Here is a 27547-nt window from a genome sequence, read left to right on the forward strand (position 1 = left end):
TACCGTGTAGTTTTGCCTTTAGAGGGTATTTGGTTTTGAATTTTACTGATTTTTTGTGCTTGCTTTGGCCTGTTCTCCTCTTGATCTCTATTTTTCCCACAGTTAAATCTTTTCCTATAGACTAACTTGAACTTTTTGTTTTCGCTAATCTGCATGCAATTTTGTCACTGTGAAAATGAACAATATACTTCCTTTTTCTGCTCCATTAGCACAGATTGTTAGATTGTATCAATGAAATCGCCTTACGTGACTAGATTTTAGTGTATATCAATAAAAATGTTGGAAGTTAATGTTTTGTTTAGAATCGGGAGGCGTTGGTAATTGCAATTTTTTCTCATCTTTTTCTTTATCTGCATCTGATTTTCTTTGAAATTTCGTAGCTTCAAACTCTCTGACTTTGTGTTGCTCTTGTTTGGGGGGTATTTCTCTGTCCATATAAGTAGACACTTAGGTATGTATATATGTATATATACATATATATATATTTCTATATGTATATATATATATATATAGTTTCATAAATATGTATTTGTTGTATTTAACTTTTAAATGCATTTCATGCTTAGTTGATGATTTTCATTGTTGGGTTCGGTTTTAGGCATGCCTTTTGCCGTTTCTTTTTCGCTCTATTGTAGTTTTATTAAAACTTAACTTGTAGAACATCCAAAATTCAACTGCGTGTTTTCATGTTTGTGTAATAATGGAACCAATAAACTGTACTTATATTCGTTAGTTAATAAATTTTTAGGTAAATGGTATAGAAAGCACTTATGCATGCAAACTCTGTGAATGAATGTGACCCGAGTCGCTGAGTTTCGATTTGTACATCTCCGTTCCGTTCACGTTTCCGTCGTGTCAAGTCCGGTTACAAGTCCAAGTCTGGGTCCTAGCTACTTCAGTATCTGACTCGTGCCACATTTTAATATTGCTTTTGTGAATGACACACACTTTCACACGCAGAACCCTGATCGGGGCTGCCTGCTGTGATGCGATGCGGCGGTTAATATTTGAGTATACTTATGGGTCATATTCGATTATCTCTTGAGTAATCCACATTGGTTATACTGCTGAATATTGTATTGAGTATTAGGTATCTAGTCACCGGGTGAGAGGAAAACGAATAAATTTCGATGGGTTGCAAGCGCCATCAAATCGACCGCGAAGCTTTACTGACCACAACCCAAAATTTTGAACGATCTGATCCCCGAATCGAAGTGGTCAAGAAGCAAACATCTCTCTGTTTGGCGATAGGGGACTTCGATTTCTGGCCATCATGATGTCACTTGCTTTTGGTTTCGTTACCGTTCCTTGTTTGTCATTGAAGCAGTTCGTTTTTTGTCTTTTTTTAAGGTATTTTTTTAATGTATTTCACATTTTATTTCGCGCGTATTTCTCTGACATGTATTCCGTACTATTTTCCCATCTTTTTTGCTCCTTCTCGCTAACTCTCCCTCTGTGTATATGTATATATTCACATACATATTCAATAAATTTTACTATAAATCTTTGTTTAAAAAATTTTACATCGTTTATATTTAAAAATTTGGTGTTTTCAATTTGCACTCGCAGCTCCCACAACATGTTGCTCTGCTGGAGCGGTTATTGGTTATCTCTTTTCCCCTCCATTTCTTAAATACTGTAAGTACTATTTTTTTTTTTTTTGTATACTTATTTTTTGGTCTAAGTAATTCTTAGCCTTAGAGTCGCTTGCCATGTAGATGTGGCCTTGCCTTCTGGGCACCAGATACGAGTACACCCAAAAAGTGTTTACTTTTTAAAAAATGTTTTGCGTTTGCGATTTGTTATTTCGGTTTTTGCATTTTTTTGTTTTTTCTAATACTACAGACACAAACATTGATTGTAAGTAGACTCTACTGAATGATCATTAGAGCTGAAGGGGGGAATAAATCTAGAATATAGATGTGAAAAATCCAATTACGCAAGGGCAACTAGGTGGCTCTCTTTGTTCAAATATACATTGCATATACATATTGTATGTATGTATATTTGTATGTATGTGTACTTATACACTGCCTATGGTTGGATATATGTATGTATGTATGTATGCGTACGATATAAAACCAGTTAAAACTTAGTGATACTTTTATAGATCGTTGAAACTTAGTTCGTATTTCGAGTATCTTTGTATAAATGCGAGTGCTGTTGTTGTAGTAGTTTCTATGGTTGTATGTGGGTGTGTTACCGCATTTCACTTGGCCTGTTGCCAAACTTCTCAGAGGGATACACCACTCCGATCACAAGTCACCTGCGGCGTTGCCAATTTTGTGTGAGGTTGTTTTTTTTTGTTTTTGGTTGGAAAAAAAGAAAACAAATGGTTGTGTTTAGGTTTTTTGTGGTATTTTCGCTTTTTCATTTTTTTGCATAGTTTTTGGAATAAGTCACACATTTATTTAATAATAAATATATATTTTTAGGGGTAGTTCGCCTTTTTTTTATTTTATTTTTGTTATTTTCTTTTGTGTTAGTTTTGCTTCATTTTTTTAGTTTCATTTTTGGTTTCGCTTTGCTGGCATTCAATAAGTTATAATAATTATAAAAATGGAATAATAAGTAGGCATAATAATATATAATAATGAATACAATATAATAGGTTTTCTTGGTTTCATTTACTTTGGTTTGCACTTGACGAATACGAATATTGAATATACTTTGTACTCCTCCGCTAAGATGACGAAAAAAGGGTCATTAAATCTGGCTAGATAATTGTATCTTCTATATAATAATGTGTGTTTCGTTTTTCGAGGTTCTTGTGTGTGTGTTTTGTGTAAATTGGGTTCTTGTTACGTTTTGAGAGATCTCTCGCGGCATTCGTTTTCGTTTCATTTTCGAGTTTAAAATCAATGCGAAATAAATCGAATAAGTTGTGAGTACATCATATCGAGTGGAACTAGAATTAATCGTAAGATAAACCTGGCAAAACGAACACAAAATACGATACAATACAATATAATATATCTATGCATATCTATTATAATAAGTATAATAAGTAATTAGGTAAGCTGAGAGAAATATGTGTGTGTGAGTTATTTGGGTTTCGCTTAAATCAGTAGACATTAAGTAAATCATTTGGTTAGCTCGTTAAGTATACTGTTTAATTGAATATAATCAAATTGAATTACATATCGATAAGTAAAAAAAAGAACAGTTTCTAAATATTGCGACTTGGATCATTTTCTTGATTCAAATATTTTTCTTTTTTTTTGTTTTTTTTTTGTTTTTTTTTTTGTTTTGCTTTGTGTCAATGCAATGTTGTCAATCTTCATTGCCTCCCATATTCATTTTGTCAATTTATAGACATTTGTCTTGTTTTTCCTAACGGTTCTGCTTCATTTTACTCCTTAGTTGCTGTTGTGTTTCTCATTGCCTCATTCAAGCTTTGTTTTTGTTAGGTTTTGGGCTTTGGTTAATCGAATTAAATTAGTTTGGAGTATTCGTGCATCCATATCGACGTTTAATCGGTACTCGCCACATACACAGAATCAAATCAATTTTCACTAAGATTTCATTAGAATTACAATCATAATAATTTCGTTAGCATACAAATCAAATCATAGAGAATCCTCCTCTTTCTCACATGTCCCATCAATCATGATCATGATTTTGATTAATGTTTATTTTTATCTCTGTATAAGTAAATGTGTAATTTTGACTACAACTCGTCGACGCGTCGCGCCGTTGGCAAATCAAACTTTTAATCGTTCGGAAAGTCCTGTCAAAGTACTGTCAAATCATAGAGGATTGATAGAGAGAGAGGACTACGCTTAGGACTAGACACTAGTTCAGTTTCGCTTAAGTAGTTTTAGTTTTGTTAGTCTTAAAGCTGACCTGGAGCACACGGTTGCCCAGGGTGTAGCCATTAAGTGACTGGATGGCCACCACAGCCTCGTCGTAGTTGGTCATTGTGACGAAGCCAAATCCCTTGCACTTACTGGTCTGCAGGTCCCGGATCACCTTCACCGACTGAACGGCCCCGAATGGCCCAAACAGCTGCCACAGCACGTTCTCCTCGGTCTCTGGGGCCAGGTTGTAGACGAATATGCACCACCCAGATCCGGTCATTGCGTTGCCGGGCAATATCGAGTTGGCCAATAGATCACCGGCCAATGGCGAGTATCTAAAGGGGGATTCGATGATGGGAAACAATAAATAAAAGTTCGATTAATAATCTTTTTGTAACTATTGTCATCGATAGTATCGATTTTAATAAAAACTAAAGATTTGTTTGCTTAGTTTCTAAGTCGGGAACCCTCCACGAATAAAACTACAAGTTTTAGTTAAAGTTTTGAGAATTCCATTGTTCAAGAGCAAAATTCCAGCATTAAACTGTGCTTCAAGGTACACATAATTTTTATGTTGTCTGAAATTTCCCCGATTGAGCACTTTCATGTAATCGTTGCTTCTCGCGGTGCACCAAGAACCAAATCACGAGCGGAAACGGAAGCGGAAGCGGATATAGTTATTTGTGTTGGACCATGTGAAACACTGCGTTTCAAATTAATAGAAATTAAGTGAGCGGACACACTGCAGTCGATGATTAGTGTTGAAAAAAGGATAACAAAAAAAAAGAAAGAATACTTTTACATGCAAATAAAAGCAAAGCGAATCAGCAACCAAAGAAAATATACATGAAAACACAAAGCTAAACATAGATAAACCATAAAAAGGCTTTAATTGTAGGTATAATGTACATTCAAAAAGTATTTATAAAACGAACATAAGTGCAAAAACACTTATAAACACAAAACTATCTTCTTCGGTTACTGTTTACACGAATATAGTAATATGGTAAAAAAAATCAAACAAGAATGCAGAGGTACTCGTATTTATATGGAAAAACGTAAGAGAGTATGAAATGGACAAGATCAAAAAATTCACCTAACATGGGACACGCTAACAAAAGCACGTGTAAGAAATTGCGTAGCCACTGCAATTTCATTTGTTCCTTCTGGCTTTTATAAGGATCCAATCTAATGCAGATCTAATCTAATAGGAAATCAGTTAGATACGGTTCTCTATGATTCCGCGCTTTTAATTTTCTTGTATCTTCAAAATTGTGGAAGCTACAGATTTTCGTCTTTTTTTATGCGGAATTTCGAAATACGAACGCAAAGACGGACAGACATATGTACATGGCTATATCGACTAGGCTCTTAATGCTGTTTAAGAATATATATACTTTATGATGTCGGAAACGCTTCCTTCTGGGTGTTACACACACAAATACCAAAAATCTAATAGAACCCTTTACTCATTCGAATTGAATATAATATATAACCAAGCTTTTTTAACAGAACTCAATAATATACGCATACTCGTACACATAAAAACAAAAAATTCATTTCGGTAATTTTGTTTGTTTTGTTTTGTGGTTGAACAGAATGTTATTTAAACTCATATAAGTAATTTTTTCCTACCCACCTCCATAGGAAGACATACAATCAGACGTCCTTTTATTCTCTATTCCTATTCCTAAGTCGGGCTCAGATTTATGTATATTGGGATTGGGATTGTGCCTGCGACTGAGTTTGGGATGTATGTGGGAAGTAGTACACACCTGATGCGTCCAGCGTTTGGTAGGGCGCCGGCCAGACGTCGGGTGGCCGCTGCCGCTTGAGGCGTCAAGTAGGCGGTTAGGGGCGGAGCAATCTGGGCCTTAGCGCTGTTGCTCGGATTGTTGGCAAACTTCACGGTAATCGGCTCGGCATAGCCCTTGGGGGTCTTGCCATTCAGCTCTTGTATGGCCCGCTCGGCTTCGTTGCGTTGATCGAAGCGTATAAAACCGACGCCCTTCGATAGACCTAATTTATAGTAAGCCCATAAATTTGTTAATAATTTCAGAACATACGAGTAGATGACGTACCGGAAATATTATCACAGAGTATACGAGATGTAATTATCTTGCCGAACGATGCGAACATCCCCTCCAAGTCTGGTTGTGATAGATTCTTCGGAAGACCCGATACATATAAATTAGCACCCTTTATAGATTCTGAACTTGGACGGGCGTATGATACTTTAATAACCTTATTCTGCAAACGCAAGCCGTTCAGGGTGTTCACAGCCTTCTCAGCATCCTCGGCACGCACATAGTTAACAAAGCCGTAGCCCAGGCTTTGGCCTAAAAGATTCAAAAAATCATTAGGTTAATTTTCCATTTATTTACGTTTATATGGGATATCATTGTTATTTTGGGACACTTACCTTGCTGGAGTGCCGGATTGAGGGCGGTCAACGATGCTGGCAAGACTTAAAAAGGGAAAGGAGAGAATAAAATTAGATATAAGGATGCTAAATATTTATGTATCTACTTATAAAATCTATATTTTTTAGACAATGTTAAACGGATATGATATATATAAATAACATGCTTGGAAAGCCTCTAGTAGTTTATTGAATATATTGAATATAAATTATAGGAATACTGTCGAATGGCACTATAAGGCACTTTGTTCCAATGACGGACAGCAACGTCTACCTAAACTGATATGATATAGGGATACATATATACAGTATAGGCAGGAAAGAATTGGAAAAAATCAAAAGCCAAATAAACAAAGGATTGTATGAAAGAATAGATACAGCCTAATTTCACAACATTCATATACACAGAAACATAGAAAAAGCTTAGAATTTAATTGAAGAATCATTGGTTAATATTTACCCAAATTACCTGAGACTTTATCACGCACCAGTTTGCAACTCTCGAGCTCACCGATACTCGAGAAGAGCGATCGCATCTCCTCTTGGGTCATGGTCTGTGGCAGATAGTTGACAATCAAATTGGTGCGCGACTCATCATTGCTGCCGTCCACGGAGCCGTTAGCGCTGCCGTTCTTCACGATATCCATGGCGTTGGTCATTTTGCTTTCTGTTTTTGGTTCCGGTTTCGGTACTACGCGATTTTCGTCTTGGTTGGTTGGTTGATTTTGCTTGTTAGATGGTTGTTGTCGTTCGCTTAGTAATTAATCTCACTGCTTGGGTTGTTAACGCTTACGAATTAGGTTTTCTTCTTTTAATTATGGTTTATGTTTATTTTTATTTGTATTTAATTTTAATGTCGACTGCGCTTTGCACAAGTCCCGTGAAGTTGTTTAGCTGCAGAAGTGGTTGTTGCTGTGGTTTTTAGTTCGGTTGTGTGGGGTTTTTAGATCAACTACGATCGCGAAAAAAACGTATTTTCTTTTACTTAGTTATGTTCTAAAGCGTTCTCTGTCTAAAACGTTTTAAATTGAATTTATGTCTCGAATTAAATAATCGCTCGAATATTTTTTGATTTTTCTTTTTTTAAGATAAAAGAGTAAATTTTACTAAATTTTTTGTTTTCGCCGAGTGTTGTAGTGTTTTGAGAATTTGTTCTTATTTTTTTTTTTGTTCTTTTCAGTTTCGGAAATTTTTTTTTATAAAATTGCAAAAATGCAAAAAGATAGCAATTATTGTTGTTGTTTTTTTACTATAATACTTTTAATAAATTTGCGCTGGTTAGTTTTTTTTTGGAACTTAGCTTTGTTTTCAAATATACATACATATATCATATATAGTATATAAATAGTTGTATTATCTGTTATCCTCTTGTATAATATATATATATATATACGAGTAGTCGTACAGATTGAATATGATTATTCGTTTATGCTTTATTAAATTAATAGTAGTTGGTTTTATTTGGTGGTGTTTGGTTTTTGCTTTCCTTTCTTTCCGGTTCAATCTGTTCTATTCGGATCTGTTCTGTTCTGTTGTATTCTTTTCGGTTCTGTTATTTTCTTTTCTTGACATTTTTTGCTTTCTGCAGTCTAAAAATGCATCATATCCATAAATTATGGCTGTTCGATTATTCTCTTGCTTTTACTCAATCTGCAATGGAAAATGCGAGGTATTTGTGTAGTTAGGTAGGCTATAGAATAGTATTAATAATAATATTTTATGATACCACAATATACATATATTTAGTCTATGATTTCCATCTTATATTTCCTCCATCTTCAGCGGAGAAATGTATAGAGCACTATTACGAGGATTAGGAGTTAAATATATTTTTGTATGCCTTTCAAAGCATTGAATCTATTGCGGGAACAGAAAGAAAAGTAAATCCATGATTGTACTAGGGAATCAATAGTACGAAATAATGGCTTTAGGACAAAGGCTATATATGTACATATATATCAAATCAGTGGCATAGGAGAAAAAGAAGATCCGATGATCGGAGCAAAAAACTGCCTGATAAGAGCATTTCACACATTAATTCGCCTCCCCTCTTCTAACACGGAGAGTGCCTTTGTAAATGACACTCATTGAAACTGGCAGTGACTGTGGCTGCTGTCACCACCACCACCACTACCACCATGAGCAGCATTACCTACGAGTAGAGTATCAGAGTCCCCCACCCACCCTCTTCTTGCGTAATGGACGACAAGGGTAAAACAAAGCTAAAGTCTGTTTATCAAACAAAAATGGGATAGGCGATCGGAAGTTTGGGAGTTGGTTTGTATCGCTTTTTTTTGGCAGCACAAAATGCCCGCCTAATGGTTCGGAATTTAATTAAATGGCTTTTCGACATGTAGGAAGTATGTGTGTATATTCCCATATAGGTAGACACTTAGAGATAAAGCGCCAATGATATGATATCTAAAAATGTCAAGTCCGTATGCAAAAAATTGTATGCCCGCTCTGTGAGAAATTCGGAGAAGTAAATGGCAAGAATTAATGTGATACAGCTTGAAGATATTGAATTTATGGTAGGAGATGGGAAATTGTCATTGGTAGTTTCAGGTGATTTAAGAAGAAATAGAAACTGTGTCTTCAAATATTATTTGAACTAAATTTTAGCTAAAATTTTATAGGTAAGTCATGCTCGTTTAATATTGCATATCTTTTTGTTCAACGAAACCTATATGCATGTATGTACATACATATGTATGTATGTATGTATGAATGTATTTCCCACTCATGCATCGAGTGTGTTGTCATAGTCGTCTAGGACTAGTTTACCTCCTACTCTTTCCAACTGGAATGGTTTTTCGGGGTTGAAAAATAGAGAGAGAGACCGAAGAGGACGGGCTTCCTAGTTCCTGCTAGATCCTGGATGTCTGCCTGCGCGCGTGTTTGTGTGTGGCACTTTGTCTGCACTGAAAATAGGGTAAAAACCTGACGTGAAAAACAAACAAACGAGCAGGCAAGTTGTGTCCCGGTCCCGGTTTCAGTGCCAATCCCAGTCGCAGTCCACGGCCATGTCCTGCCCAGTCGTTGAGGTCATTGAACCCTGACTGCATCTGTGCCTGTGGCTTTGGGTTCACTAGTTTTCCATTTATTTGTCTGTGTTTCCCACTTTCCCACTCTTCAGTGTTTGCCCTTTTTTGGATCACCAGAGGCATTGCTGCGGTTACAAAACTGCTACCAGCAGCTGTTTAAAAGCCAGGTTCCGCGTTCATTGAACCCCTGCAAAAAGGGGCAAGGCTGCAAGGGGTTTTGAATGCTACATGGGATATGAAAAACAAACCTCAAAAGGCAGCATGCTAATGGTGAAGATGCAACCTGTGGAAAAACGGGTAAAAGGAAGGATGAACAAATAAATATTTGCATCAAAAGGCGCCTTAAACAAAGGGAAATGCAGCGAAAAAAACTGCATAAAGGGGAATTGCACCCACAACCGGAGCAAGAAAAAGACAAACCCATAGGAAAAGAGAGAGAGAGAGAGAGAGGCCGACAAAGAATAAGAGGGAGGGGGATATGGTTTAATTGCACAGCATGGCGTGATACAGCATAATATAGACACCATTCTCTCCAGGACCCCCTTGTGTGAGTGTGTGACTGAAAGAAAGAACCCAGAGCAAAAATGTGTAATTGACACTTTTGTGCCGATATCTGTGACCTCATTCGGGAATGTGTGTCGGAAGTGCTAGAGAGCCTTAAAAGAGGGCCTTGAGGTGGGTCAGGGCATGTCCTGAGGGTCACCAGGGGGGTTGCATCAGAGACAGGAACATCCCGGCCAGGGCTTCACCTGGAATCGAATATTTTCGGATAGAATGCATCATTTATGGAGCAGATTTCGTTTGACAGATCGCTCGATCCACCAAATATATACCATAAAGTATAGAGTAACATATAGTATATGTAAATGCAGTGAAATAAATGTCGATGATGATAGGTAATAGCATTATAAGTTATATGATTTATTTTCACGATATATTATTTTTGTATTTTTCAATACTTATCAAGAATTCAGATACTGAAGCATTTGAAAATCTGAATAACTTGTTTTGGTCCATAAAACTCTATGCCCATCACTCCTCTGTGATCAATCCGATGTTCTATAGAAAATGAAAATTAAAATCTTTAAAACGAAACCTTTTTAGGATTCGATTTATACCCATGTATTTTCATAAATCAAGTTGTCTTTTTCGATAAATCTAACTATAATTTATAATGCTTCAAATACGCTTCTCTTATCATTTAAGCAATAATCATTACATTGATGTATATTATTTAACCTTAGACTTTCCTTTTACCAATCATTAACTTGGTGAAACTCTAAGGCGATAAATTGTCCGATTAATAGAAAACAAAATGTAATGTAAATGTAATGGAAATTTTCAATTTCGGCCGCTATCGATTTCCATTGCTCAACCACAGTTACAACTACTAATAAACTACGAGCATAACTATAGCTATAACCATGGGGATATATTTACATATATGTATGTATATAGAAAATTGGATGGCTTTGGAGGTGGAGGATGTTGATTAGATCATTCGGCTATTACTCGTACTTACGTGCCTTCGGGCCGAGACGGAAATCGTGAGAGCGAGGTGCCGGCTGGGAAGAAATACTGTCATACAGCTGCTTGAAAGTTGATGATAGTTTTTGGGGCGGAGGAGGATTGACTATAATATATATTGATTGCACACAAAAAACTTTCTCGAAGTCTCGCGTCGACTCGTTGGCTCTCGCTCCTTCCCAAGTCTAGCACTCTCTCTCACTCTATATCTCTCTCTCTCTCTCTGTCTATGTAACCGCGATTTCTGTCTCCCTTATATGCTCCTTTGTCCAACGTTCGAAAGATGGTGTTATTTTTCTTACTATTTTCCGCGTAGTAGTTTAGAGTCAGACGAGACCGCACTTTTAAATCACACACTCCAAAAAATATGAAAAAATGTTTGGATATCCGTTTCTTAAATAAGTATCCTTCAAGGGAAGAAAACTAATAGATTTTCTAGTGGATTAAAGTATCTTTGGTCCTAATATTGCACGACGATTGTTAAAAAAACCTAGAGTTTTGAGTGGGCATTGCACAGATATTGCTGTTTGGTTCTTTCTAGTTCCTAGTTCCTAGTTTTTGCTGTGACAGTTTTTTGTAGTTGTAGTTTAGTTGGATAAAAACCGAGAACACAACTAATTCGTAACTGAATATACATAAGTATATAGAAGTATATATATATACAACACAAAAACCGGTGCAGAGGAGTCAAAAAATTATAAATGAATGTTCTCGAACGAGAAACACAACCGAATGGAATCAAAACCGAACGAAAGCAACGAACGAGCACGTACGACTGAACCGACTCAAAGGCAGACACACAGCCAGGACTCGAAGGACGGCCGGCCAGCAAGCACAGCCATCAGGAGCAGAACCAAACGTTAAACGACAGAGGGCTGGCGCCTTCTCGTTCATCCTTTACGTAGCGCCCCACACAGGGCAGTGGCGCAACAGAGACAGGACGACAGAGAGAGAGAGAGAGAGAGAGAAAAAGCAGCCACCACCAGCACTGCACTGCGCCCTGCTATACTGCAGGACCTCTTTTTCGCTCTCTGAACGACCCGGCCGGCAGTACACACCCTTTTTGGGCAATGGAGCGAGCAAGAGAGCGCCTGAGCGACCAAAGCACAGAGAAAAAGTTAGAGAAAGATAGGTGGCTAGAAAAAGAGGAAAATAAGTATGAGGTTTAGGAAGATGAGATTTGGAAGGAGGTCTACGAGAACTTGACTCTTTGAAAATGATGCAGATTCACTTTATTTTGCTACACTTATGGGAGCGCAGAGTCAGCGTAGTTTAGATATATTCATTGAACACAAAGGAGGATCCTGGAAACCGTAAGTTGAATGTATGTTAGCATCAAAATTTCACTCAGAAGGAAATAATTCATAGCTTGTAGAAACCAATCCTATTGAATAGGATTCAAAGAACAAATGTTATTAGTTCTTAAGTTTTCGAAATTATTTTGGCTATTTAGGCTATTACATATATATTTATATGTATATAGATTTACATCAAAAATCAAATATTTCAATTTCTGCCAAAATATGCTTAAATCTAATAAAGAGACCGAGAGATATTTGAGATATGCATTGCCAGAAAAGGGGATATGCCGGACACCGGCTGTCTCTCAATTTGCTCGGGTTGGGGTTGAGAGAGAGAGAGAGAGAGAGCGCATCAGCAGGAAAGCTCTCAGCGAGAGCGAGAGCACCTTGCTGGCAAGGAGTAATAATCGAGCATGCACACAATCATAAACTTGCCCCTCACACAAATACTGAATCTCCCCCACACACATACTATTAAGTTCTCTCTCAAACACATACACACTTATAAGCATTCTCTTTCTATCTCTCAGACACCCACAGCTTCCGTGTTATAAATGATGAAAGTTCTACGCTTCGCTTGACAACACCATGGGATTGAGGAGGACGGGTTCTGGCAAGGCCCTGAGGCGCCGGAAAATGCTGGTGGTGGTGGATGCTTGGGTGTTTGGCATGCTGGGGGATGGATAAGCGTCATGTGCATATCCCTCGAGTGGCAACCGTTTGCTTCATTCCTTTTTTAAGAACTCTCCGTTTCTTGTTTTTTTTTTTTTTGTTGCCACTCTGCTTCTTGTGACTCGGTTTCTCTCGATTTCTTTTCGCTCATGTTTTCCTCCTTTCCTACTCGTTTTTTACCATAGGCTCTTTAAGATAATTCCGTTTATCCTTTGACCCAATTCGTTTAATTTTGTGTTTCTGTTGTTTATTTATGCTGCTTTTACATTGAGCGCTGCCCTTCTTTCCGTGCTAAAGAGAGAGCTAAACGCTTTCTGAGTAGTGTGAGTGGAAAACGAACGGGGAAAGCGCTTGAGTGGGGAAGTTAGGGCGTGGCTGTGGCTTATCCCTCTTGGATTTCCAGAGCAAACGTTCCCAGCGATCAAACGAAACGAACCCTTACCGATCGAAACCCTTTGTATTCTTTGTTGTACAAAATTTAGCCATATGTCTTAATTTTCGGGAAACATTTCTTATTTTCAAATACGAGTCCCCCGTCTTCGGACGGACATGTGTCAAAATGTTTGAAAACTTTGCGACAGGCCCCGAAGCACAACCCAGACTGACGAACCCGTTTTCCAAAAGAGAAAGCTAACCCTTTCTCTGTGCAAAAACAGAAACACAAACACAAACAGAAGCAAAACCAGAACCAATCGATTTGCATTTCTCTTTTTTTGTTGGGCATCAAGTTATGTAACACTTTCCCCCGTGGAAAGAGCGCGGAGGGAGATCTAACCACCATACCAGCTTTCCACCACCATCATGTCTGCTGGAGGATCGGACCCAGGAGATGCAGCTGTCGTTGCCGCCTGAGGATGGGGAATCTTAAGCTTCAGTTCGGTTCGATTTATGTAACTTGCGACTTAGTTACATTTTTGCAGCACGTAGAATCATCTAGAATTTCGGTCATCATGCAATGATTTTGTCCGTTTTTTTTTTTCGCACACAAAATGAGGTACAGTGGTGTAGCTCGAGGGGGGTTGTTAGTCCCAGAATGCCAATAAGCCAATAAAACGATTTTCAGCGCGATGGGTGTCTGTTAAACTGTTAAACTGAGAATTTTCCTTAAAATAATGCCTGCATTGGGATAACAGCCATCCTTTTGTTAAATACGCAAGAAGGGCTGTCTTCCAGGGCAAAAATGATTAAACTCCCCTTAAAGATAAATCATTCATATTGGTTCAGCTATGAAGAAACTTCAGATTCTTTAGATTGGCTTCGAATAACTTCAGAAACAGATATTTTTCCCACCAATTTCGACAATATATGTAGTTATTTTGTCTTGGCATTTCGGAATTATATATTGCATTTAGAAAAGGCAAAACCTTCGAGCATATGAGACTATACCATCAATCCTTACATTAACCTCTGCAGATGTTGTCTTAATGTATTTAACTATGCTGCTGCAAATAAAGGGGATGGGCCGCCCCTGGGTAACGCGCCGTTCTGAGGTTCGATAGCCAGACGATTAATTTGCACCCCGATTGTGTTCGTTAAGCGAATTCGCTACAAATGATCAGCATTGTGTTGCATGCCTCCTCGTTAGTTGCCCCTGGGTTCAATGCACCCTGCTCGTACGTCGATTCAGATTCGAATTCAGATTCAGATTGCATCTCCCTCAGATAGAGGTAGAGTTTGATAAGATTCCCGGCTCTGGCGCTGGCTGTTGTCTTGGGTTTCGTCGCTTTAGACTCCAACTCCAACCATCGAAAACCCTTGACAACCTCGCCTGCGTCATTAGCGTGCCACATGTGCCGGTGCTTGTGCCAGGTATACGGTGTCCCTAAGAGTTGCCGGTAAATGAGACGTTACCGACAACAAACACACCAGTTTTGGCGTTGGCCTGACCGAGCGACCAAACTCTGCTCTGGCCTGCTCATAATTGGGAAAATGTCCTGCCTCTGGTTAATTAATGCATCTAACGAACTGAAATAAATGGGTTGTCCCCAACCCAAATGTTGTCGATCCGTACACATTCACCTAAGCCCATGATCAAGTTTTTTCTTATTGAACAAGAGTTCACATTGATGTACATACATATGTATATACGTAGGAATTACAATTACATTATATGTTAAAGAATCTATTGGGCGTGGAATTTTGTACAAAAATATGTATGTTCTGTCTTAAAGATCATTTGATGATAGTCAAATTCTAAATAGGCAATTCTAATGTTAATGTAAAGAAATCTACACATGCAAATGGGCGATAAATGAATAAGACCCAATTGCATTCTACGGTATGATAGATAAAATATATATAAGACACAAAATTAAATTTATATATATTTCATTTTATTTCAATAGATTGATTTAAAGCTGATGTAACTGATGTAGCAACTGATTCTCTTCCCTTCGTTGAGCTTGTTCTTTATATTAAGTCTAGTATTTCATAAAATGAACTTTCATTCGTAACCCGATCTGTTATGTATACTCGTGCATATATGTACATATGTATGTACGAATACGAACTTGTATATACTCGAAGACAGGTCTAAATATGTGTGCTGTACATAGAGACTCTGTCGGTGGACCGGTGGTGTCACCTGACCAAAAAATTATAAAGGAAAAGCGCAGCAGGACCACCAACCACCACCACCACCAGCACCACCGCCACCCACCATCTCTAATGCCAAATGCAGCTCTCTCTTTTTCACTCACTCACTGTAAGTGTGGGTACGTCTGTGTAGGATGTTGAACTCTGACACAATGCTATATACACGCACGATTCATATACACTAGGGAGAGCGCTGCCATAGCTGCCGGCCGGTGGCCAAGTTGTATACAAGGGTCTCACACCTCGTAGTATCCTCTTCCTAGTACCCCACTACTCAGCTCCATATTCTCCCAAAACTCCAAACTCTCTCCCTTTCCTTGCTCTCGTTTTCTCTCTGTTTCTCTGTTTTCTTGTGTCTGTATTTGTGGGGCGTTGTTTTGATTTTCATAGATTGCGCAATTTTCGCCCAAAAACCAACACCAGGAAGGAAATGCAAATCGTAAGAGAGCCAGTACTCTCTACTGCGCATGCATATCTAGCTGTGTATGTGTATGTATGTGGTGGGGGGAGAGGGCGGTTAGGAGGTGGTGGCTGGTGGAGAGCTGTGTCCTGCGCACAATGGAAATTGTGAGCGGAAATTGATTTTGCGGCAAAACTCTAAAAGAAAAAAAAATAAGGACGAAAGAAGAACTATCTCGATGATCGAAAGAGGTGATACCCTAGCCCTAAGACTAAATATCTTAAACTGGTATAGTCAAAAATCAGAGATATGTAACTTTTCAAACGATTCTTCATTATTTTTGAAGAAGGAACAAGCTAAATTGCTATTTTAATGGTGTCAAATTTATGTTTATGCATCAATAAGTATGTTAAGTCGTCTATTTTGCTCCTTTAGCAATTAAGGTTCGTTTTGTTGTATAAAAATTCATTTACTTTCATATCGTCGAGGAAAATGTTTTCGTATTGCACACGAAGAAATCTTGCGGAATGGGAAAACCAATTTATGTGATTTCAAATGTAAATCGAAAAATTGTTGTGAAAGTGAAAACCGGGCTGTCTAATCAAAATCACAACACCCAGTCTCTGCAGAGTACAAAAAATTTCTTTATGTCCTTTGATATGTTGCCGGGTGGTGTAAACGTGTGCGAGTGCTTGTGTGACCTCTCTAATGTGTATGTGTTTGTGTGTGTGTGCGGGTCGAAAACATAACGACCGTCACACAGTGGGACATCATCCGAAAAAGGGTGGCAAAAGTCAAAGAATACAAAAATATCTAGTAATACAAAACTGTCTAAAAGGGCTGTCGCAAGTATAAACTCCGTATAAAATCATATTTTGATAATTTTTCGTGCGAGGTTGTGGATCTTTAAAATTGTGGATGCCGCAGATTTTCGTTCTATGTGGCGCCGGAAGGGAGTGAGGAGTTTTTTGTTTTCTCGTATCTTTAAAATTATGAATGCCAGAGTTTTTTGTCCTTTGTGGGGCCGAAAAGGCCGAAATACACTTGTAACAGTGACATATTACAGAAGTCTGGATACAAAATTTCCTTGCTCTAGCCCTATAGTCACTGAGCACTAGGCGCTCATAGGGACGCACAGACAGACATGACTCAATCGACTCGGTTAAATGAAAATATACAAAAATGAAATATACCTTTATACTCGTTTTGATTATCGGGTATAAAAAATCTCGGAAAATTTAAGCTAGATATTTGTGTTTGAGTCAAACTTGACAATTAACTAAAAAATTGTGTCCATGTATTAATACATCCATATTTTTCATGTATTAGACGAGTGAGATATCAAAATAAATCGAAAAATAATTATTATTTTCTAGAAAAATGCATTTTTTATTTTATGTTTTACTTCCAATGTGGATTCTATTACGAACTTCCATACAAAAAAATGTTCTATAAAACGAATATATTTCCAAAACACTGCAATTCGATATTCTGCAAAAAAAGAATTCCATATTAAAAAATTATCCGTAAAACGAGTTTTTCTTATGATTGGCTGTATGGAAATTCAGCTATATATATGTATGTATATGTATGTACAGATATATATATATATCGATTAAATATAAAATTATTTTGCATGGCATTCTTTATTGATCCAAACAAAATTGTTATAGGCACACATGCACCGGAACAAAGTTAAATCTTGACAGCTTATTGTGACATTAATTTTTCAAATGAAGGTTTTTTCGTGGAGATCTGATTTTGTGCAGAAGTTATTAATTTAGCAAGCTGAAATTGCCGTATGTCCCACTGTGCGACGTTTGCTATTTATACCCGATACTCAAAATGAGTATTGGGGTATATTAGATTTGTGGTAAAAGTGGATGTGTGTAACGTACAGAAGGAATCGTTTCCGACCCAATAAAGTATATATATTCTTGATCAGCATCAATAGCCGAGTCGATTGAGCCCTGTCTGTCTGTCCGTCCGTCTGTCTGTCCGTCTGTCCGTCCCTATCAGCGCCTAGTGCTCAAAGACTATAAGAGCTAGAGCAACGATGTTTTATATCCAGACTTCTATGATATGTCACTGTTACAAGAATATTTCAGAACTTTGCCCCGCCCACTTCCGCTCCACAAAGGGCGAAAATCTGTGCCATCCAAAATTTAGACGATACGATAAAACAAACGCAGAATCTTAGAAGATGACTATATCTTTTAGAGTGCAAAATCTGAACAAGATCGTATAATTATTATAGCCAGAATCAAGAAAACAATTTCATTCTTTTTCGCTCTGTCTCTCTCTAACACACAGGTTTCATGGTCGGTTTTGCCAATTGCAAAATATGAGTTCAAGGATCTCAGAACCCATAAGAGCTATAGCAACCAAATTTGGTATCCACACTCCTGTGATATCGGACCTTGACCATTTTCTGTCAAAATTTCACCACACCCCCTTCCGCCCCCGCAAAGGACGAAAATCTGGGGCATCCACAAATCTCAGAGACTATTAACGCTAGAGTAACCAAATTTAGTATCCGCACTCCTGTTAAATCTCACTATAAAACGTATATCTCAAAATTTCGCCCCACCCCCTTCCGCCTACACAAAGGACGAAAATCTGTGCATCCACAATATCCGCAGAATCATAGATAACGACCATATCTATCAGATTGCTGAATCTGGATCAGATCAGATAATTTTTATAGCCAAAAGGAACAAATCATTACGCAGCGCCCGACGTCACGCTCAGACTGATTTTCTGTCTCTCTCGCACGCACTCTTTGTCGTGCCGTTTAATATTCGCGGCGTCTGCCGGAAGAGAGCCATACTGACTAAGTATCGGGTATAACTACAGAGTTGCGGTGTCCGCAGCAACTCACAATGTTCCCCCTCGTTTTTTCTTCTTTCTGCTTACTTTTCTTTTTTTATGTTTTTTCTCATATTTTCTCATAAATTGCAACAGATAAGTATGTGTGCGTGCGTGTGAGTATCTGTGTCGGGGATTGTGTGTGTCCACATACCATAACAAATGGCATTAGTGAGTATGTTTCCATGTACAATACCTGACATCATGGGAGGATAACACAGGGAACAGGCAATAACAGAAACCAGAAAAATAAAATCAGCAGAAAGTAGGCGAAAAAAATTATTTAATTGTCCACGTAGACATAAACCGTAAAATGAGTAGAGGGGGAAATGAGAGAAAGACACGATATATAGATAGAAGGATTTAGAGGATGCCAAATGACCTGGCATCTATGTAAAAAAGCAAGCGAAATTAAAGCTTAATTTACATAATTGAGACTGATAATGAGTCACCCTGCTTTGCACCCATAGGTGAGTGGGTACAGAATATAATATATATACAGAATCGACACAGAATATACCCTTTGCAAGTACATACCCGTACATACGTATGCATGTGCACATCAGAATGTTTCCCTATGCCTTTTCTGTCTTTGAGCTACATTTTTAAGTACATTTTTTCCAGTTCAGATATTCTGGTATAGAATATAAGCTTACATATAAGTACCTGGTATACTCATGAGTATAAACAAGTTTTCTGAGGCTATAAATAATCTCTGAACATTATAACATGGCTAAAGTTTCCGCCAGCGATCATGATAAGTTGCATCCCTGGTGTTACAGCACGTAAATTGATCTCTAAGCCAATTGTAATCAAATTCTGTAGAGGGGGCGTGTTAAACCAGAGTACTTCGGCCAAAGATTTTCAACTGATTATCAAGTACTTTGACTAGGACCTACAATTTGAATTTAATCGTACCACTGTTTCAAAAAGAATACGATACACTTTCCTCCAGCACCCTCTCAAACCCAAGCAAGTTTTTATATGGGATGAATGATGCTTGGCAACTTTAAAATTGGTTTTCAACTCGAAGCCGGACAGAACGAAAGAAACAAACTTTTCTAATTAATTGTTTAGCACTTCATCTGTTTGGGAAACTCATTTCACTATGGTTCCTACGGATCGTGGTGCAAGCATCAGCGCAAAGCTCTTTTTGTTAAGGTTCTTACCGAGTCTATGGGTTGGTGAGTCGACTGTGATGAAAACTCAGATGAAAGCAGTGATGGATAGATGAATAAATGGCAGAGGATTTGCTCGAAATGGAATTTTATCCCGAGCAATGCAGTTAACTTTTTGTATTTTTTTTACCATTTCGCTGTTTTTCATGAAACACCACAAAGGCAGCGGAAGAACGGGTCCCGACAGTGTACAAAGCGTCTGATGTTCAGTTCCATGGCATACGCCCTTCCATCGACTCGTACCGCCGCTATGTAATCCTACCCCGTTGTTGCAGCCGAATGCTGTCCATTTCAATAATCGTACGGCGGACCCTCTGAAGTGGTGCTTGAATTTTGAATTTTTACATCCATTGAAAAAACTCTTTTGTCGCTATGGCCGTTGCTGTTGTCAGTGTGTATATTTTTGATGTTCCGCGAAGCATCAACATCAGCATTAGCATCAGACCTGGGTTTTTCCCTCTAATTGATGCTCTTCCCAAAAAAAGGCAAGGAATAACCCCTCGCTAATGTATTTCGACCACCTTTCTCTACCAAGCCTATTAAGGTCCTTATAAGATACATACAATGTATATATACAAATCAATTTTCAGTGTGTGAGAATGACAGGAAATAAGCCAGAATATCGGCCATGGGCCTTTCGTAGCCACTGGAAATGGATTTGTTCCTTCTGGCTATAATAATAATTTGATCTGATCCAGATTCACTGGTCTGCTCTTCGCGTATCTTCAAATTTGCGGATTCCACAGTTTATCGTTCTTTGTGAGGGCGGAAAGGGGCGTGGCAAAATTTTGAAAGAAACTTTATTCAGTGTGATACCACAAGAGTCTGGATACAAAACTTCTTTGCTCTAGCTCTTATAGTCTCTGAAAGCTAGGTGTCAAACAAGACGGACAGAATATATACATATATACTTTATACTTTTCCCCACAAATCCCCTACTCATTTTGAATATTGGCTGAGCTATTTTTCCAGATTTCAGATGTATTTAATTTTTAAGTAAGCAGTACGAGTAAATGACGCTCGAAAACATTTTTTCCATGGGCACCACTGACACCTCTAGCTCTTATACTGCCTGCGAAAGAAGTGTTCAAACAGTGCTACGAGTGTGTGGTCATTTGTCTATTCACAGTATCAGTAGCGCATTGGTGGAAGCCTTACTGGCCGAAGCTTTGGTGGATTTGAAATATTTGTTTATGGATTTCCATGTGGTCGCTGTGGAGCGGTTTTTTTACAGTTTTTTTTGGTGGTCTGGTGGTTGTTGGACGTACTCTGATGATGCTGCCGCTGCACTTTAGCTAGCCGCGAGGCCGTCGCTGGTCAGCGGTGGTGGTGGTGGTGTATATGGGGATGGTGGTGCTCTTTCGGTGGTGGAAACTCTGCATTCGGATGGCGCGAGCTGAGAGAGCGGGCCAAAGTGCACTTCAATTGCATTAATTAAAGAAAAGCAAAAACGTCTGGCAAATAAACTTTATCCCTTTGCATACTTCTTGGGGTCGGGGATATTTATGATGTACATGTATACACATATATCGTATGTATATTCTTTGCGTGTTGGACAACCGTTTTCGGGCATTTATTTTTCTCTTTAGCTTAAACATCTAACAAGTTACATAACACTGAACTTCAGAGATAATTTGCCTTTTTAATTCAAAAAAAATATCTTTTAAAATTAATGATTTTGGATAAACATACGCTACTTTTTCCTGATATACAGTCGTACAGATTTCCTTTCTTATTTCCTGCACTCCAACCTTATTACACTACACTGATTTGAGGAAGCTGTGAGCTCCACCTTAGAATTGTCGAACTCCAATACTGTAACTCTTATTTGATTTCTACAAGTAGAATTCCTTCCATTCTTCTTTTTCGGAACAATCAATGCTGTCCATATATATTTCCATTCATCTGTACCATACTTTTTTTGCAATTATCCTGGCACTGTAATAATCATGTGGATAAAAAAAAAGGCTTTAGAGATAATCATTCTCTCGGTTTTCCTCGAGAGGATATAACACCTCCTGGTGTATTACATACGTATACTTTGTACATATTTAAGCTGTGTCATTTACTGAGAATGCACTACTCTTTTCCCAGAATTTTCCAGCCAATTTCAATACTTTTTGTGTGGGAAAGTTGGGTGAGGGATTGGGAGCCCGAACGATGAAAAAGCAGCGCATGCGTCATATTGATTTTACCGATGCCGATTGCCGCATCCGGCTCAAAACTTCAAAGGGAAGCCTCCAATTTGCAAAAATGCAATAACCGAGCTAACTTTCTCCCCACCGGCCCCCCGCTTCCCACCCACTATGTCTCTCACCCATTCGCTCACTCTGCCTGAGTGTGTCGCCCCCTCTCTCTCGCTCTCTCTCGTGTGTGCCTCTGTGTGGACAGGATATTTTGTTGTAATTTCCTTTAACTTTTTACTGGGCCAAATCGCCTATGAAATTAAATGTGGTCAGTGCGAAGGATATGGCCGAAACGGTTCGTGGAACAACAGCAAATCAAATTACACCCCCAGAACCTAGAAGCCAGACCCAACGACCAACCCAAAGCCCAAACGAAGACATATACCCAAACACACAACTTAATTACCGAACAAGGGTATGTGTTTGTTTGCATCAATCCCCATTCAAATGGCATTGAGAATTAGACAATAATTCAGCTAAATATTTTCCATTCAACAGGAAACAAAAGCTTTTAGAGCGCCTGCTTAGTCTATAAGCCAGGATCCCATTCGATCCCATTCTATTTCATTCTATGCAAGTTGCAATTTTATTTGGCTAGGAATATGTATTCAAATCGGGTTGAGGGAAACCACTTGACGAGAAGTAAGCCCTTGAGCAGGAGCTCAGGAAATCGAATCGTCAGAATGGATGGAAAACTTCAGACGGTAAGGGCCAGAAACGGAGGAAAAAGCACAGAGTGAGAGCAAGGGATGGCTAAGGAAGGAATAAATCCATCGTCAAAGTGAAAAAGCCGGAGAATAACTCTTTGTAAAATTAAATTCGTGCTGAAAGCTTTAATTTTATTTGCTCGCATCCGCCCTCAGCTGCCTCTCTTCATGAAATGAGTTTCGAAGCAAAAACTTACTAATAGAATTCCACTTTTCAGCCATAGAAAAGCGAAGCGCGCCCCCGAGTGGGGACTGGGCGTGGCCCTGGAAACGCGTTTTAATTTGCAGAATCCACAAAAGCAAACAGCACGGAAAGCAAAAGATGGAAGCTGAAAGGAAAAACTCGACTCAAGATTTCCCGGCTCCCTTCAGCGGCCAAGTATGAAAACGAGCGCTGAATGGAAATCCCATGGGTATCTGAGACATTGTGTGGGATTTTCCATCAGATAGAGAGATGGCTGAACATCAGTTCCCACTTGTAACTTGTATCTGTGTATCTGTTGCTATGCAGCTGCTCTATATCCAAAGGATGCTTTAAAAGCAAGCAAGTTCAGAAAGCAAGCAGCTCGCTTCTCAGATAAGAATTATATGAAGACGTCTCATCAGGCTATAAATTCTTAGACACGTTTCATTTAAATCTTGAATGAATGGCTAAGATCTTAAATCTATGCCTTATGAAATAAAAATATTTAGTATTATACGATTCCGTGGAGGAGTCTGATCTTCCAATCGATATAAGGGAGATGCAAGCAAAAATATTACAGAATGCGAAGAAATAATCTATTTCTTTTAACTGATCTCTGCCGGACATCGAGGTCCAGCCCAGGTGTACCAAAGACTCTCACCGGATCCTCAGGAGCCTACCAAGCTCAAGCTATTGGAACAACTATTGATAATAAAATCCTTTAACGAATTTATAAAATCCCATCATGTTAAATGGCTTAAATAATTAGATATAAGTGGTACATAGATAAGATTCTTTAAAATTCAAACTGTATACTGAACAATTTACAGTTTACAGAACAGTAGAGATCGAGTCGCATATGATGTCATGGCCCAGGTGTACTGTCTGCGTCAGCCGATGAAACGTGCTGGTGATGCCTCTGGACTGGGTGTCCTGGACTGGTGAGTGGTGGCAGCTGATGGGCAGTCAGGTCTTTTCAAGGAGAAAACGAAGCATTGTGCCGAAAGTTCTGATTGAAAGTGCTACTCAGAAGAAGAGGTAGAGAGAGAGAGAGAGATATATAGATTGTGCAAGAGACAGATACAGAAAGAGACAGCAGAAAGCTGAGACAAGAGGGAGAGTAAGGCTGCATTTTCAATTATACGAGTATATAGATAATGTATAGCATATAGACATTGCATGCATGCATGTACGAGTACTTGTCGTACTTGCTGCTGGTGATTGCATAATAATCTGGCTCTGGCTCTGTCCCCCACCCTACCTTTCTGTTCAAAAATCTCTCTCTCTCTCTATAATTTTATCATGTCTGTCTGTTTGTTTTTCTGCCTGTCTCTTTCGCTGGCTGTACGTTTGTCTCTTTTACTGGTTTGTAAGTGTAGTTGGCATCGAGTTTTGAACATGTTTTGCAAATGTTACATTTAAATAATTGATTTTCTGTATTCGGCTGGCTAACATTGGCGGTAATACGCTCCGCTAGAACGTTTATTTTGATATATAGTATATATATGTACAACTGAAATGAGTATAAATTGCATTTCACTTAACATCTCCTCCTCACCCTCTCACTGTCTCTCCCCCACCTCCGTTGCCTGCTTTAGGGCTGTAATCGATATACATATGTATTTGTGGACGTGCAGGGTGGTAGGGCTTACCATACCGTGTTTCATATACAGATTAAATTATTGAATTATACAATTACAATTACAGTTTGAATGATCATTTGTCTTGTTAGGATATATGGTATTGGAAATTTCCATAAGCGAAATAACAATAATAATGGCTATATGATCTGTGAAGCACTCCAACTTATCAATAAAGTACAACTGAAACCCAGAGGACAGCCATACTAAAATCATATTAAATACGAAAATGTATATACATAGATGTAACACTGAATTCATGACCGCTGAAGCTCCCCCATTTTGTGAGAGATATATTTACTTATATAGAGCCGAGGAATGATCTTTTGAATCAGAAGTTTCCTTTTTCTACCCGATATCGCTAAAAATGTGCGCATGGATCTCAAAGACTATAAGAGCTAAAGCAACCAAATTTGGTTTCCACACACCTGTTAGATTTCACTATTACAAGTGTATTACAAAATTTTAGCCCACCCCCACAAAGGACGAAAATCTGTGGCATCTACAATTTTGAAGATACCAGAAAATTAGGTGCACAATCATAGAGAATGACCGAATTTACCAGATTGCCGAATCTAGATTAAATCGGATCACTATTTTAACCAAAAGTAGCAAATCAATTTACAGTGACTACGCAGTGCCCGACGACAGGTTCTGACTGATTTTCTGTCTCTCTTGCACTCCCTGTTTATCGTTCAATGTTAGCGCCGCACAGTGGGACATTCGACCGTTTCAGCTTGCTAAATTAAAACCTTCTGAACGAATCTTGAATTGTGAAAGATATCTTCATGAAACAAACTGCATTTGAATGAAAAATCGTTATGCTACAATGTCCAAAAGCATCACAATAACGTTGTTGCCGGTGCATGTTTTCTTATGTAAAATGCTCAATTGTTATTTTTTTAGGTCGATAAATTATTATTTTGTATTTTATTTTCAACTAAAATTGTTGCTGTTGTCAAAAGATTCTCCCTCTCGCGGATTGGTACATGCAAATTTTAAAATGAACTCCATAAATCTAATTCTTGCATGCAAAACCTGGTCAAAAAGAAAGGTAACGGTACAACCATATATTATTTCATATGGGATTTAAGAACTGTGATAGCCGTTTTTGTGGCAGGTAAATCGGTATAGAAGCTAAACGGCTCCGAAGCGCAGAAAGAGCTTTTACCTTATTTTGAAAATTTGATTTTTAAGAGCTCTGGAAAATGTTCTATTAGATGCGTAAATCTTCGACTTTTGCCACCTCTTTTCGTCTGAGTCGCCACTGTGCGCCGTCTGCCGGAGGAGAGCCATACTGCCCCCTCGTTTTAGAATAAATGTGTTGTAAAATAAATTGTATAGATCAAAACCTATTGACCTTCCTATTGAAATCATATCAAACAACCCCAGAATACTGTATAAGCTGTTAATATTCAATCACTACGTTCACAGTTTTTGGATGTATTGATTACTTGATAAGCTAAATCTTTTTAATTTCTCAAGACTATCATCGTTTATTTGTGTGTAAGAATGGAAATCATGTTTTCATAAGCTTGTATAGACACTAATACACGCAAAGAATCCACTGTTTTCGTTAAATTATTCGCAGCGACTGTTTGTATAACAGCTAGAAATTTGACATGGCTTTACTATCAATTTCCAGGCAATATGGCGCCATTAAATGAGCAATTCTAATTTGTAACAGCCTGGGATTAGATTTTTTTTGATTCGATTATATCATTCCTAGACAATTTGCGAGGGATTCATATTTGGTCGTTCTCACAATGGATATTCTCGATTAATTTGTGCCAATTTAAAAATCGATGAAATTGTTGTGAAATCGTTGCACAGGAGAGCGTAGGAGGAGTGCAAGAGTCCAATTTGCATTTGATTTTGGATGAGTGGGAGTGCGCAGGTTGGCACTGCCGCCATCATGCAGCAGACAATGCAATGGGAAGCGAATCTGAATGGTAGGAGTTATAGGGAGAGTAGATTGCTTGTGGGTGTTGCTCTATGACTGTGTGTGGGTCTGTGCTGGGGCCACAACAATGCAATCAACGAACACAATTAATGCACAAATTGCCAGTCGAAGCGTTCGATTGGAACAATCCGGAACGGGGAAGCGGATAGCAGACAGAAAGACAAACAATAAACAGTTGAAAATTTTAATTGAAAACTCCTGATATTTTCATTATATACATTAATTAATTTTTTTGAAATGGTCGTTTATTGAGTGTTTTAATTGGAAAGAGAAATTCTGATTTTTAAATGGCCCATTATAACACACACAAAAAACAAATTTCTTTAAAATTTTGTTTGGTTGAAATAGTACCTTTTCATATATATTCTACCATAAGCACTTACCTTATAAGTCGTTGTCCTTAACTGATATTTCGTAGGTTTTATAAAATATCACTTTACAGCGGATCTCTCGCTCTATCCTTCTCCTTTACTGACTGCTCTTACTCTTTCACGCTTTCTCGGACTGGCTTTGAAAATGGTTTCTGTTTCAGTATAAATTCTTGTAGCCCAACGTCGAGCTTTTTTTATTCATTAAATTGGCAAATATTTTGTTAACCGAATTTCGTGCTCTTTATCATAGTTTAATTTCGAGGGGAGCCTCTGCTCTAAAATATATTTCGTTTCGTCGTTATTCGAGATCGTTGGAAGTCCGTTTTTCTTGTTGTTGTTGTGGTTGTTATACGCTTTTTCTTGTATACATATTTATTTCTTTAAGAAATTCAAGTCTTTTTTATTGGTTTTTTCTTTCTTCCTTCTCTTTTTTGTAAATACGTATAATTTTTAATATTTAAAAAAATTTGCTTTTGTTATTTATACTACATATACATTTTTTTATTATTGTTGTGGTTGATTTATTTTCGTTTTTTTTTAATTTTGTTTGTGATTTTGGGAGCATTAGATGCGCACTGCGCCCTTTCGCAAAATCCTTTAAATTCGGTATAAAACCTTGTGGTTCCTATTTGCTATATGTGGATTGATTGGCTAGACACTCACTAATGATGAAAATTAACTATATTTCT

At 38.1% G+C, this 27547-nt stretch overlaps 1 protein-coding gene across 3 annotated transcripts; it reads right to left on the reverse strand.

Annotated features, from left to right (window-relative positions):
- Positions 1-3200: 3200 nt before the first annotated feature.
- Positions 3201-27239, reverse strand: fne (found in neurons). 3 transcript variants are annotated; one of them, XM_033382170.1, is made up of 6 exons: positions 26871-27239; positions 6683-7872; positions 6223-6267; positions 5882-6139; positions 5576-5819; positions 3201-4135 (listed from the first exon to the last, which is right to left on the reverse strand). In XM_033382170.1, exons 2-6 carry the CDS (start codon positions 6879-6881, stop codon positions 3811-3813), a joined length of 1071 nt encoding a protein of 356 aa, XP_033238061.1. In that variant the 5' UTR covers positions 6882-7872; positions 26871-27239; the 3' UTR covers positions 3201-3810. The 3 variants fall into 3 exon arrangements, with proteins under 3 accessions (XP_033238061.1, XP_015042289.1, XP_002134579.1); XM_015186803.2 differs by lacking the exon at positions 26871-27239 and adding an exon at positions 10789-11323; XM_002134543.3 differs by lacking the exon at positions 26871-27239 and adding an exon at positions 10789-11322 and having other exon boundaries at positions 6692-7872.
- Positions 27240-27547: the final 308 nt, after the last annotated feature.

Source organism: Drosophila pseudoobscura, chromosome X (assembly GCF_009870125.1).
Source record: "Drosophila pseudoobscura strain MV-25-SWS-2005 chromosome X, UCI_Dpse_MV25, whole genome shotgun sequence".
Taxonomy (NCBI): Eukaryota; Metazoa; Arthropoda; class Insecta; order Diptera; family Drosophilidae; genus Drosophila; species Drosophila pseudoobscura.

What these genes read in the sequence shown, in the direction of transcription:
- fne (XM_033382170.1), bottom strand. Translation starts at nt 6,881, where the DNA reads ATGACCAACGCCATGGATATCGTGAAGAACGGCAGCGCTAACGGCTCC. An exon ending in ACTCTGTGATAATATTTCCG is followed by an intron (nt 5,820 to 5,881) that starts GTACGTCATCTA and finishes ACTATAAATTAG; the next exon opens with GTCTATCGAAGGGCGTCGGT. An exon ending in CCAAACGCTGGACGCATCAG is followed by an intron (nt 4,136 to 5,575) that starts GTGTGTACTACT and finishes ATCCCCCTTTAG; the next exon opens with ATACTCGCCATTGGCCGGTG.